The sequence below is a fragment of the Hippopotamus amphibius genome, chromosome 5, assembly GCF_030028045.1.
Source record: "Hippopotamus amphibius kiboko isolate mHipAmp2 chromosome 5, mHipAmp2.hap2, whole genome shotgun sequence".
Taxonomy (NCBI): Eukaryota; Metazoa; Chordata; class Mammalia; order Artiodactyla; family Hippopotamidae; genus Hippopotamus; species Hippopotamus amphibius.
In genome coordinates this window covers 67504297-67517500 of record NC_080190.1, presented here as the reverse complement: position 1 = coordinate 67517500, position 13204 = coordinate 67504297, and the positions used below count along the sequence as shown (strand labels likewise).

Sequence of the window (13204 nt, the reverse complement as noted above, 5' to 3'; positions counted from 1 at the left end):
ATTATGATTATTCTAAGACTGCTCAGAAATTTACTGACGTGAAAAAAATTTCAAGAAAAATCTATTTCAAGCATCTCTGTACAACTTGTCATTTTTTAAAGGGAAGGAAAACATACATATATCACCAACAGAAAGAGATTTTAGACAATCTTAAATGTGCAAGATATCTACAAGATGATTACAACTATTGGTAATTTGGCTTTTCTATTTCTCATGTCACTCTTAGTTTGAAATAAAGGCATTCTGATTTAAAATTCAGCCCTTTTGATATCCAATATCACATTCTCTGAACTGAGGAGAAGATGATTTAAATATTCAGTTTCTAAGCAAAAGAATAATAACCTTACAAGAGTACATATTGTAGTTGTTTTTCCTGTTCCGGGCATACCCACGATGAGGGTGTAGTCTTTTGAAAGAAGCACCTTTTTCATGGCTTGCCTTTGAGGCTTATTCAAACCTACATTTAAATTTAAAAATAATAGGAAAAAGAGTGTTGAATCTCAATAAGCACCTTAACTATTTTATAAGAAAAGCAGCCTCTGTTCTAGCTTGTTCTTCAATACTTCTTTTCAAAGTAAGAAAATGTCATGGTGACATGAAAGGTCACATGTAAACTACTTTTCAAAGAGAGACTGTCTAAAAACTGTAATTACAAATTTAATAAATTATTAAAATACTAGACTATAATATAGATAAAATTATAAATAAAACCAAGAAAAATTAATGGATGCAGACACACTGATTATAACATACCTTTAAGAATGCAGGCAACAGTGTCCTTTGCATCACGTGGAAGAACAGAACTGAGGTAGGATATAAACTGCGGTTCGCGAAAGTCAATGATTAAATCTCGAAGTTTTTGGCTGAAAAGAAAAAAAAGCTTTTAATAACATTCTTTAGGAAAGTGGCATAAAATTCTGATTCATTTACTGTTACAAACCTGGCATAAGTATTTTCCATCAGTTTAGAAAGATTTCCTAATGGGGTATCTATTTCACAATTTTTTTCTTCCTGGTCCAATCTGAATAAAGTTGATTCTGGGAGTCCTGACAAGTTCCTAAAACAGCAAAACAGACATACATAAATGCTCTTTTAACACAATCAGTGGGTCTGATAAGAAATATGTTGCTGTCTGCTACAAGAGTAAATGAGCCAGAATAGCTATTAAAATGGCTACTAGCCCATAATACATACTTGCCAACCAAAGACAGGATGAGGCCCTGGATTGGTGGGAAAAGGGAGAAGGGGGGACGCACAAGGCACCAAAGTCAAAGCAGTTAATAATCGGGAACCTACAACATTTGCTGACATTTCACTTTGCCTTGCATTCAACCTGGGCTCACCACCCCCAGAAGGGTCCTGAGCACACGGCTCCTCCCTCCTCCAGCGTGGAATACAGGTCTCTCTCCTGACAGCTTCTCCCACTCCTCTATCAGTCCCAAACCGTGTTGTTCCCTAGGTCCCTTCCTTGGTCCTCTGTACTCTTCTTTCTTGTCATTTTCCCTCTGGTCCCATGCCCTCACGTGGGTTTAAATCCCAAATCTACATCTTCAGGCCTGGCCTCACATTCCTCTCCCACTCAGTTTCTCACCTAAGCTTCAGGTTTGGATATCCAGCAAGCAGCAAAACATTTCCACTTAGTTAAAACCCAGGCTATGAAAGTTCAATTTTTCAAAACTGAACAAAACCCAGGCTATGAAAGTTCAGTTTTTCAAAACTGAACAGCTCTTCATCCCTGCTGAACCTGATCCTTCTTCTGTGGTCCTGACCTCAGCTCTTGCATCTACATGGCTGTCTTGATCTTTCCCTCTCCCTCACCCTCTTCCAATCCTACATATCCAATCAGGATCCCAAAGTCAGACAATTTTACTTTCTAAATACTTCTCAAAGTCATTCCACCTTCTCTGTCAAAACTACCCTGCCCTCAGTCACCTCAAGCCTGGGCCACTACAACAGGTACCTGGTTTCCCTGCTTTCAGTTTTGCCTCCACTAATTAACTCTATTCTACACAGTGCATCCACAGAAAAATGCAAATCTGATTATTATCATTCTTCTGTTTAAAACTCTTTAATACATCTGAATAAGTAAAGTCAAAACTTCTTAATATGGTGTATAAGACCTTTATGACCTGACCTCTCGAATCACTCCCTTCTTTATCTTTTACATTCCAGAAACGAATTATTACCTGCACTTTCCCGAACAATTCACTTCATACTAGCAAGCCTTTCCACACCCTGTTCCTTCTGTCTGAAATACTCCTCTCACACTGCTTCACCAGGCTAACTTATTCACCCACAGGGTAAAGATCCAGAATGACTTTTTTCACAAAGTCTTCCCTGAGCCTCCTAAAACTGGGTTAAATGCCTCTCCTCTGTGTTCCCATCAATCCGAATACTTGGCATATCAGACTAAAAATATATTTATTTATTTGTTACTCACAAGACTATAAGTTTCTCAAGGGTTTACAAAGCACTTAATACGTGTTAGGTGCTAAATAAATACCTCAAAAGACTGAGGTATTTATTTAGGGACTCCTAAAGAAACAACAGGAAATGACAGACTAAACGAAAAAAAAAAAAAAAAAGAAACAACAGGAAATGACAGGCTAAACGGAAAAAAAAAAAAAAAAAAAAAAAAACAACAGGGACTCCTAAGAAACAACAGAAATATCGTGGCTAATATGCCAATATCATGAAACCCAGGCTAGGGTTGGTTATTGCTTAACTAGGATTACTTATTAGTGGAGAGCAAGCCTGGACACTTGCATTGCAGTTACCCACTGCATCCCAATTACTGATCTCCATCCACTAAGAAATGTGACGCATGCCTGCACTTAAATACAAGAAAGGCTGGGGTCCAGGAAGAAGAGGAGATGGATATTAATGAACATGGATATTAGTTTCTACCATAAATTTTCATACCAACTCTTCTATTACTTACTTAAAATTTTTCTTTAAATTAACTCACTTTGTTTTAACTTTTACTTTGTATCACAACTATAAATGGAAAAAAGCATTTTCTTTAAAAAAAAGGAGAGAACAAAGTGATGAGTGCCCAGAGAACTAAAAAGGAGAAATAAGCTTTACAGGTAACACAGGGCGTCTGTCCTGTCTGTTGTACACACGGCTGTGAGAATTAGATAAGATTATGTCCACATTAGCACTATGAAACATAATGTTCTAAACAAAAGTTTAGCAGTTGGATAATTGCTAAATGCCACTGAACTGTACGTTTAAAATGGTTAATGGTTAATTTTATGTTATGTGAATTTTATCTAAATTTTTTTTAAAAAGCATGGAGTACTGGGACTTCCCTGGTGGTGCAGTGGTTAAGAATCCTCCTTCGAATGCAGGGGACAGGGGTTCTATCTCTGGTCCAGGAAGATCCCACATGCCTCGGAGCAAATAAGCCCGTGTGCCACAACCACTGAGCCTGTGCTCAAGAGCCCACGAGCCACAACTACTGAAGCCTGCGCACCTAGAGCCAGTGCTCCACAACAAGAGAAGCCACCACAATGAGAAGCCCAGGCACCTCATTGAAGAGCAGCCCCTGCTCGCCACAACTAGAGAAAGCCCAAACACAGCAACGAAGACCCAAGGCAGCAAAATAAATAAATAAATATTAAAAAATATCTTTACAAAAATGTAAAAAAAAAAAAAAGGCATGGAGTACTGGTACATGAAGGTGAACCTCAAAAACAGTACACTAAGTGAAAAAGGTCAGTCACAAAAGACCACATATCGTATGACTCCATTTATATGAAATGTTCAGAAGAGGAAAATCTATTAAGATAGAAAGGGAATTGCTGGTTGCCTATGGCTGTGGGAGTGACTACAGGGTACAGGGAGTCTTTTGCGGGTGATGAAAATGCTCTAAAATTGATTTTAGTGTTGACTACACAGCTCTGTGAATACACTGAGTTATACACTTTAAATGGATGAACTGTATGGTATATGTTTACATATCAATAAAGCTTTACCCTCCCCATCCATAAAGGGAACATTTCATTACCTGTCTAATAAACAGGTTACTGTTGTCATGTTAATCTCCTTCACATATCCCCTAGACAAAGCAAACAATGTTCTTTCTTCGCCACTTAAAATAATTCTGTCACCTGCCATTAGATTTGTGATAGGCATGGCACCATTTTTACGTTGGAAGTTATGTAAATAATGTCCATCACAAACCGTCTTCACATGTTCTGTTCTAATCAGGTTCCCAATACAGCTGCCACTCTCCTCCCTGTGAAAGAGAAAGAAAAAGAGAAATTAGTTTTAAAATAATCTCTCAGGACTTTCCCGGCGGTCCAACGGTTAAGACTTGTGCTTCCACTACAGGGGGCACAGGTTCGATCCCTGGTTGGGGAACTAAGATCCCACATGCTATGCGGTAAGGAAAAAAAAAAAAACAAGTCTCATCACCAGATCTCAAGGAGCACCTCCCCCCGCACCCCCTTTTTTTTTTGCAAGGGGAGCACCTCCCTTGTTGCACCCACATTCTGGGATTTCTTTTCTTTTTTTACTATTTATTTTTTTTTGGCTGTGTCAGGTCTTAGTTGCAGCACATGGGATCTTCATTGCAGCACACAAGCTCTTCATTACCGTGCATGGGCTCTCTAGTTGTGGCTCAGGCTCTAGAGTCTGAGAGCTCTGTTGCCCTGAAGCATATGGGATCTTAGTTCCTGATTGGGGATTGAACCAATGTTCCCTGCATTGAAAGACAGATTCTTAACCACTGGACCACCAGGGACGTACCTGGGATTTCTGAACAATATGCATATCAGCACTCTGGTTCCTGATGGACACCCCCACCTCTTGTGCTGATACACATACAACACTACAGAAGACAAGTCGTAATAACCTGACTCTGAACCTGAAGTGAAGAAAGTAGTAACGTATTTCTTTAGTGTTTACAAGAGGATTTATAATTATTGTTACTAAAACAATGGCAAGCAAATTGATAATTCCACTGCCTCTCAGAAGTAAGCATTAAGCATTTACAATCTCTCAGGTATTACTATTACACTATACTTCAGAAGCTTGCTGGCGTGTACACTTGACATATTTACTGTACTTATGTAGTCTATTGAAAACAATTTAAACTTTCTCCACTGTAATGCTGCCTTGTATTAAAGTCTAGTAATAAGGAAATAATTTAAAGTCTAAAGTCACATTATTATCAATATTCATTCTGGAAAGAAAGAAATGGATCAAAAGCAACTAAATAGTACATAAAGAAAAATACTATGCAAAGATATACATAATTATAATTTACAAGTAACTTGTAAAAAACAGATCTCACAAAATACAACATTGACCCACTTTAGAAAATCTGAATCTCTACTGAAACTTACAAAACTAAAGACTTTTAAAATGCTAGTATTGTGGGAAGTTGGTTCATAACACAGGGAGATCAACTCAATGATGGATGATGACTTAGAGGGCTGGGATAGGGAGGGTGGGAGGGAGTCTCAGGAGGGAGGGGATATGGGGATATATGCATAAATACAGCTGATTCACTTTGGTGTACAGCAAAAAATTGGCACAATAGTGTAAAGCAATTATATTCCAATAAAGAGCTTAATAAAAAAAAAAGAAAAATATAAAATAAAATGCTAATATTTAAAATATTAAGTAAAACTTCACTAATTTCCATTGTACCTATATGCTAAAATTCATCTTATGATATACTCATGTTTATACTCTTTTCACTGATGAGAAAGGATTTAATTTTACTAATAATTTTTTAAATAAGATTTCTTGACGTTTATTTATTTAGTTCTTTATTTATTTACTTATTTATTTTGGCCATGCCGCGTGGCATCTGGGATCTTAGTTGTTCCCCATCCCCCACGCCCCAGAAGTAGAAGTGCAGAGTGTTAACCACTGGACCACCAAGGAAGTCCCAAGGTATATTTAATCTACTGAAAATGACAATGGTGCTTTACTTAGAAACAATTCATTGACAGCCATCTGAAGTTGGCATGCATGTATGAAAGTGCATGTCTTTAACATGCTACATAACTTGTATTTACCATGAATTACAAATTTCATACCACAGGCTAATCCAAATTACTGAAGTTTTACTGTATTAAATGGACCACTTACATTTCTGAAGCAGGCATTAACCATATATTTTGGTAATTTTTTTTATTATCCTTTGACTGTGACTCCAGGGTTAACATTAGACACCAAAGGCTGAAATACTCTAAGTGTGTAAGCTTTAGATGCTGGGTTTCTTCTTTTATTTTGGGCTGCATGCTGGTCGGCACTGAGTTGTCATCCATCTGTTGTTCAATTGCTCTAAAGATAAAGCTTCAAGTCAGAGATGCATATAAAACATTTCACTGGCTGGCTATGAAATGAGGTATTTCTAAAATAAGTACACATATATGATAATCATCGTAACTTACAAGCACAGCCCCTAATTTTCTTTAAAAGTCATTTCAACATTTCATAAGCCAAATGGCCTTTTACAAAACAAAATGTGTTAGAAACTCAATACTGCATTATTTTGCCTTGAATGACTGTTCCCCTAACAAGTACTGAAGTTTGGTTATACTCTAGTCTTCATTCCTATATGTAGGAAGTTTTGGCTTTTTGTAGGACTGCATTTCTCAAAATCACAATATTTGTACATCCAGCTCTGTGCTATTAAGAAAATCAAGATAAAAATATGGAGAACCACATGGAGTATCAATTTTGCTTAATACTAATTTTAAATTTTTATATAGAAACGAATACGTTATAGGACAGCATACAAAACATGGAGAGTTCAAAAATATGTGCTTGTACTACAGGCCCAGATTTCCCATGGTTCACATTTTCTTTCATTAAGAGATCTTTTGATATAATACAGTTGACCCTTGAACAACATCGGATTTAACTCTATGGGTCCACTTATATGTGCATTTTTTTCAACAGTAAATACTACAGTACTAAACAATCTGAGGTTGGCTGAACATAAGAATGTAGAAGAACCTCGTACATGGAGGGCCACCTATAAGTTACACTAAGATTTTCGACTACAGGAAACAACACTCTAACCCAGCATTGTTCAAGGATCAACTGTTTTTTTTTTTTTTTAAATCCTTTATGTGAATTTTCAGGCTGATTTAGAACTTTGGTTCTGATTTGATCTTGTTACCTAGTCTGAATTTACATCTAACTACCTTCTTATTTCTTCCAAAACTCTCACTGACCTATGACGGTATAAATACATATGACTGCTCCTAAGACAGCTAATAAATTTCCCATAGGCAGAAAAAGACATATATAAACAAGACAAGTCTATTGGATCATATCAAATTGTATGGAAGAACCAATTTCCCCGTTTTTGAAATTAAAACACCAAGAAATGGACGATTTCTTGAAATATAATTTAAGAAAACCTGTATTCACAATGCCTACACTATATCTTTTTTAACTAGGCTCCATAAGTTCTACAATTATTTCATTTCCCCAGAAACTATATGCAGCAAGATTAAAATATCCACTTCTGGAAAAAGTTTTAAAAGCATTCTATTATTCTCCAACAGGCTTCTTATATAATATGAACTATCTGTGCTTGTTGTTTCTTTTTTTTTCTATTTCCTTTGTTTTAAATAACCAAAATGAAATCATCAATGCCAGACCAGGCAACAATAATAAATCCTTCTGAGTTGAATACTTAACTTAACTGGAATTAATACTTTTGGAAAACAGTGTGTTTACCTGCTATAAAGAGCACAGTTGCCCATCTGTGAACAATATTTACAGGTCTGCTGTTCCTCAACTATCTGTGGCAAAGGAGCAAGCTTTGTCTTCTCCTCTCCAGTAGCAGATTTGTTAATACGGTGAAACAACGAGAATGCCATCTGGTTTCTTAGCCTTAATAATTCTAGAGGGAGAAAAAGGATGGGTGTTTTTTAAGAATTAAGTAAAGTTTATTATACATCTTTTCCATTATATATAAGTAAAACTTTCAGATTCAAGAACATAAAAAGGAAAGAACAACATTCATATTTCCCACGATACTAAAATAACCACTGTTAACATATGGTATATTTCCTTCAATTTTTGTTCACTTGATAAGTTCTTTGAACCATGAATCTCAAAAGCAGTAAATATTGTGTTTTATTGGCTGAATGCTAAGGACAAATACAGCTATCTAGAGTGTCTCAAATGTAAGACAGGAAGATTAAAATAAAGTTTTATACAGTAAAATTTTTAAAATTTATTTTATTAAGTAGTTGATTTACAATGTTGTGTTTATTTCCGCTGTACAGCAAAACGATTCAGTTATATATATATATACACACATTCTTTTTCATATTCTTTTCCATTATGGTTTATCATAGAATATTGAATATTCCCTGTGCTATACAGTATATTGAATATTGAATATTCCCTGTGCTATACAGTGGGACCTTATTGTTTATCCACTCTATATATAACAGTTTACATCTGCTAATCCCAAACTAAACGTCCATCAACAGATGAATGGATAAAGAAGATGTTACACACACACACACACACACACACAATGGAATACTACTCAGCCATAAAAAAAAAGAATGAAATAATGCCATTTTCAGCAACATGGATGGACCTAGAAATTATCATATTAAGTGAAGTCAGACAAAGAAAGACAAACACCATATGATATCACTTATATATGGAATCTAAAATATGACAGGGGCTTCCGTAGTGGCACAGTGGTTAAGAATCTGCCTGCCAATGCAGGGGACACAGGTTCAATCCCTGGTCCAGGAAGATCTCACATGCCATGGAGCAACTAAGCCCGGGCACCACAACTACTGAGCCTACACGCTAAAGCCTGCAAGCCACAACTACTGAGCCTATGTGCTGCAACTACTAAAGCCCAGGCACCTGGAGCCCGTGCTCTGCAACAAGAGAAGCCACCACAATAAGAAGCCTGTGCACCACAACGAAGAGTAGCCCCCACTCTCTGCAACTACAGAATGCCCACACATAGCAACGAAGACCCAACACAGCTAATAAATAAAAAATAAATAAAATTTTTTAAAAATAAAATAAAATATTACATAAATGAACTTATATAGTAAAAAGGCTAATACTGTTTTCAACTATATAGTATATTGTTAAAATTCTTTTTTTATTTTTGGCCACACCACACGTCTTACAGGATCCCAGTTCCCTGATCAGGAATTGAACCCAGGCCCTCAGCAGTGAAAGTGTGGAGTTCTAACAACTGAACCACGAGGGAGTTACCTAAAATTCTTCTTTTTAAAAAGTACCACAATTTACAAATTACAATCTGTTTTAGGCCTAGCCAGTGCAGTAAGCAATTGTCAGGTATAAATGTGTGTCACTAGAAACTGAAGGAAAAAACCAACAAACAAAACCCAGAGAAGCAAAATTGAGAGAAAACAGTTCGACCTCTTTTATCGAGATGGTTGGCAGGTACAGGGTACATCTGGCCAGTCTTCAGGTAGAGGAGCAGGCCAGCCTCTGGATCAGCTCTCCTTTCTTGGCTTAGCAGTGTGTACAGAACAAGCTGTGAAAACATGGTATATTTTGTCAAATTAAACTTTAACTTTCTATATTTCCATACGTGTTTTGCAATGAATACATATTGTAATTTTAAAATCCAAAGGTCAACCAAGCTATTTCCGTTTTGAAAATATCATGATCCAAATTTAGTAAAGGTAATACAATAAATTCAATGTAAATATTTTATTTCCACAAAACACACACGGATTATGCTTTTCAGTTGTACAGACATAAAAGAAAATATTTAGAATTTTTCTTAGACAGTGAATAGTTAATTTCCAATAAATTAAAGAGGGAAATGAATCAAGCTATGTTTTACATTTTGAAGTTAACAATCTTCAGACACTATTTTCCCTGTTTAAAATCAGTGAATTAAACACTAAACTACATATTATTTATGTCATAGTTACTGTGACAACTAAATGAAACTAACTCTACAAAGAGTTAACTGCTTTTTTTCCAAAGCAGGAGGTAGCATTAAGTTCACGTGGCACTCTTCAGAGAAACCATCTAAGACTAGTTAGAAATAGCTCCTTTAGTTCATGAAAACACATTAGCAGCAACATTTGAGCCTATGTAGCATGTTCTGGGAGGACTTCTCACAAGCACACTATTTGTGTTGCCTGATACAGTATAAGTAACCAAATAAAACTTTTAAAAATTAAAATGAACTCATAAATGACAGGGTGGAGCCTTGGGGCTGTGGACCAAGGAAGTCAACCCAAACTAATGGTCCTTCTATGTTAAGTTTTTCCCTTCACAGGAACTGAGGCAGAAGGAAGAGGAATTTGCTTCTGGGACTTACTAAAAGGAAAAAATATCTGAAATGAAACTCCCTTCATATTATGATAAAAGGAAGCTGGACTGAAATTTTACAACATTATTATAATTCAACTATATCACAAGTTAAATAGGTTTTTGTGAGCTGGTTTAGAGACCACAGCTCCATATAATATTTTTCCTTTAGAAAATGTGTTTCAGGGGGACTTCCCTGGCAGTCCAGTGGTTAAGACTCCACACGCTTCCAATGCAAGGGGCACAGGTTTGATCCCTGGTCAGGGAACAGAGATCTCACATGCAGAGCAGCACAGCCCCCCCAAAAAGAAAATGTGTTTCAAATGACACAATACTGACTTAGAAATGAATTTTTAGAATACAATCCATTTATAAAATGAAGATCTTCCTTAACTGAAGTTAGTTTATAACATAAGCTTTTTCTCTGTTACCAAAATGAGAAAGTCAAATTTCCTAGAAGGGGAAATCTATGTCTTTCCTCATTCACAATATCCAAATATATCTATATAATGTATATATATATATATGTATATCAATGAATTACTATAATTATTCTTTCAATGTCTCCTTGTTTCTTGCACAATGAATATGCAATATACACTCCAATATATTTGTTTGAGCCTTGTTCAAATCAATTTTCTTCTATTTAAATATGATAAATACCACTGTATTCTTAAAAGTTCTTGCAGCTTCTCTTTTTGCAAAGATAAAAGTTCCAACTGAACAAAATTAAATACAGTAATATCCTTTGCCTTGAAGGCACTACAATTTAAAGCAGTGGCCTTAGAAGAAAGGTCTTTAAATATAGACCACTTTGGATGCTGAAATGCTTTTATATTTCTCTTCCTCTCAGCATTCAAAAGTGATTTCAATAAAACTTGCCCTTAAAACCACAAGTAAAAATTTTCAACCTCATGTACACAAAACACATTTCTTCAAATCTTTGACTTCAAAAATAGCTTTTCTTCTAACTTGGAATGATTTTCCTTTCTCAAGAAGGCTTTAATCTAGTCAAGTCTTTGTTCATAATTTCAGCCATTTTTGTTTTACCAAAGTGAAAAATTCAAGTCTTCTGATAGGGGAAGACTAATTTTTCCTTCACCTCCAGTATGTATAAAACCCAGTGGTAGGTGAAACAAGGTTACCCTATTTTTCATTTCCAAATGGAAAAGCTTTTGTGAAAACCTTTGGTGTTTGGTACACAATTAAGAATGGCAAGAAAGATTTAATAAGAGAAGATCTCTTTAATCCCTGATTATACAATTCAGGACTTTGAACCTGAACCTATTTTATATAAAATCTGCTGAAATAATATGTGAAATTCCATGGGCAAAGGAAATTTAAGTTATATTACAAATGGTATGTTATATGTTATATTATTTATTCCCTTAATACTTATTATGCCATAAAAATACAATAATATTACTACTTTTAGTTTTATCTTTCCTTATTTAAAAGTGCCTAGGGAACTTCCTGGCAGTCCAGTGGTTGAGACTTTGCACTTCCATTGCAGGGGGCACAAGTTCAACCCCTGGTCAGGGAACTATGCTCCCACATTCCACAGGGCATGGCCAAAAAATAAATAAATAAAATAATTTTTTTTTTTAAATAATAAAAGTGGGACTTCCCTGGTGGCGCAGTGGTTAAGACTCCGTGCTCCCAATGCAGGGGGCTCGGGTTCGATCCCTGGTCAGGGAACTAGATCCCACATGCATGCTGCAACTAAGAGTTCGCATGCCACAACTAAGGAGCCGCCTGCTGCAACTAAGACCAGGTGCAACCAAATAAAATAAATTAAAAATAATAATAATAATAATAAAAGTGTCTAGAACATACCATAGACTGTCCATGTGGAGGTTGGCAGAGGGAATGGAAATAATTAGAAAAAATAGAACTTTATGTTAATTACTTTGATTTGTTAACTCACTAAATTAATATAAATATATTCAGGTAATTTTACAGGACAAGAGAAGATTTATATTTACCAAAGAGAAGATGATTAAGAAAACAGAATTTAATATAATGGTAAGATACAGTTCTATATTTCATTTTAAATAAAAATCAACATAATCAGATTAAAGGTCAGAAATAAAAGAATGAATTTACACTGCTGTTTCCTAAGGAATATCCTATGCAGATGTTACATGAAAACAATAGCTCTGTGGTAAATTATGTTTATGAAACGCTGGGTTAAATTAAAAATAACCTGAATTTGGGACTTCCTTGGTGGCACAGTGGTTAAGAATCCACCTGCCAATGCAGAGGACACAGGTTTGATCCCTGGGCCAGGAAGATCCCACATGCCGCAGAGCAACTAAGCCCGTGTGCCACAACTACTGAGTCCATGCACCACAACTACTGAAGCCCACATGTCTAGAGCCTGTGCTCCACAACTAGAAAAGCCACTACAATGAGAAGCCCACACACCACAAAGAAGAGTACACTTGCTCGCCACAACTAGAGAAAGCCCGTGAGCATCAACAAACACCCAACACAGCCAATAAATAAATTAATTAATTAAAAAAAAATTACCTGAATTGAATCAAAATATATAAAGTGGACTACTTTTCAAACATATACAAAAATTTAAATATATTACACACTCAGATAATTTTCTTATTGATATTTATACCTGACTACGGTGTTCAATAGAATTTGATTCTTTGCCAGTTTTAAGTTCCAATGGCATTATCTTATATTTCGTTTTACATCCTCGATGTATTTTCACACCAACTGTAACATCTATTTTGCCCTTCAATCCAAACCTAGGGGACCAAATGTTTTCTTCAATATCCAGGGAGTTGATAACTTCAATATTACATGTTGAATCACTGTTACTACCATCACTTGGCCTAAAAAACAAAACACAAAAATATTTAATTAAAATATTTAA

The 13204-nt window shown here is 35.7% G+C and overlaps 1 protein-coding gene across 1 annotated transcript in view; it reads right to left on the bottom strand.

Moving 5' to 3' along the window:
* The window catches only part of DNA2 (DNA replication helicase/nuclease 2), a 44728-nt gene that overhangs the window by 9818 nt on the left and 21706 nt on the right, over positions 1-13204 (bottom strand). Inside the window, exons 6-13 of the mRNA XM_057736530.1 lie at positions 12944-13163; positions 9403-9520; positions 7714-7879; positions 6109-6303; positions 4013-4243; positions 941-1057; positions 754-863; positions 348-457 (exon numbers count right to left, since the gene is read on the bottom strand). Coding sequence (XP_057592513.1) covers positions 348-457; positions 754-863; positions 941-1057; positions 4013-4243; positions 6109-6303; positions 7714-7879; positions 9403-9520; positions 12944-13163 — 1267 coding nt within the window. The remainder of the gene's footprint in view (positions 1-347; positions 458-753; positions 864-940; positions 1058-4012; positions 4244-6108; positions 6304-7713; positions 7880-9402; positions 9521-12943; positions 13164-13204) is intronic.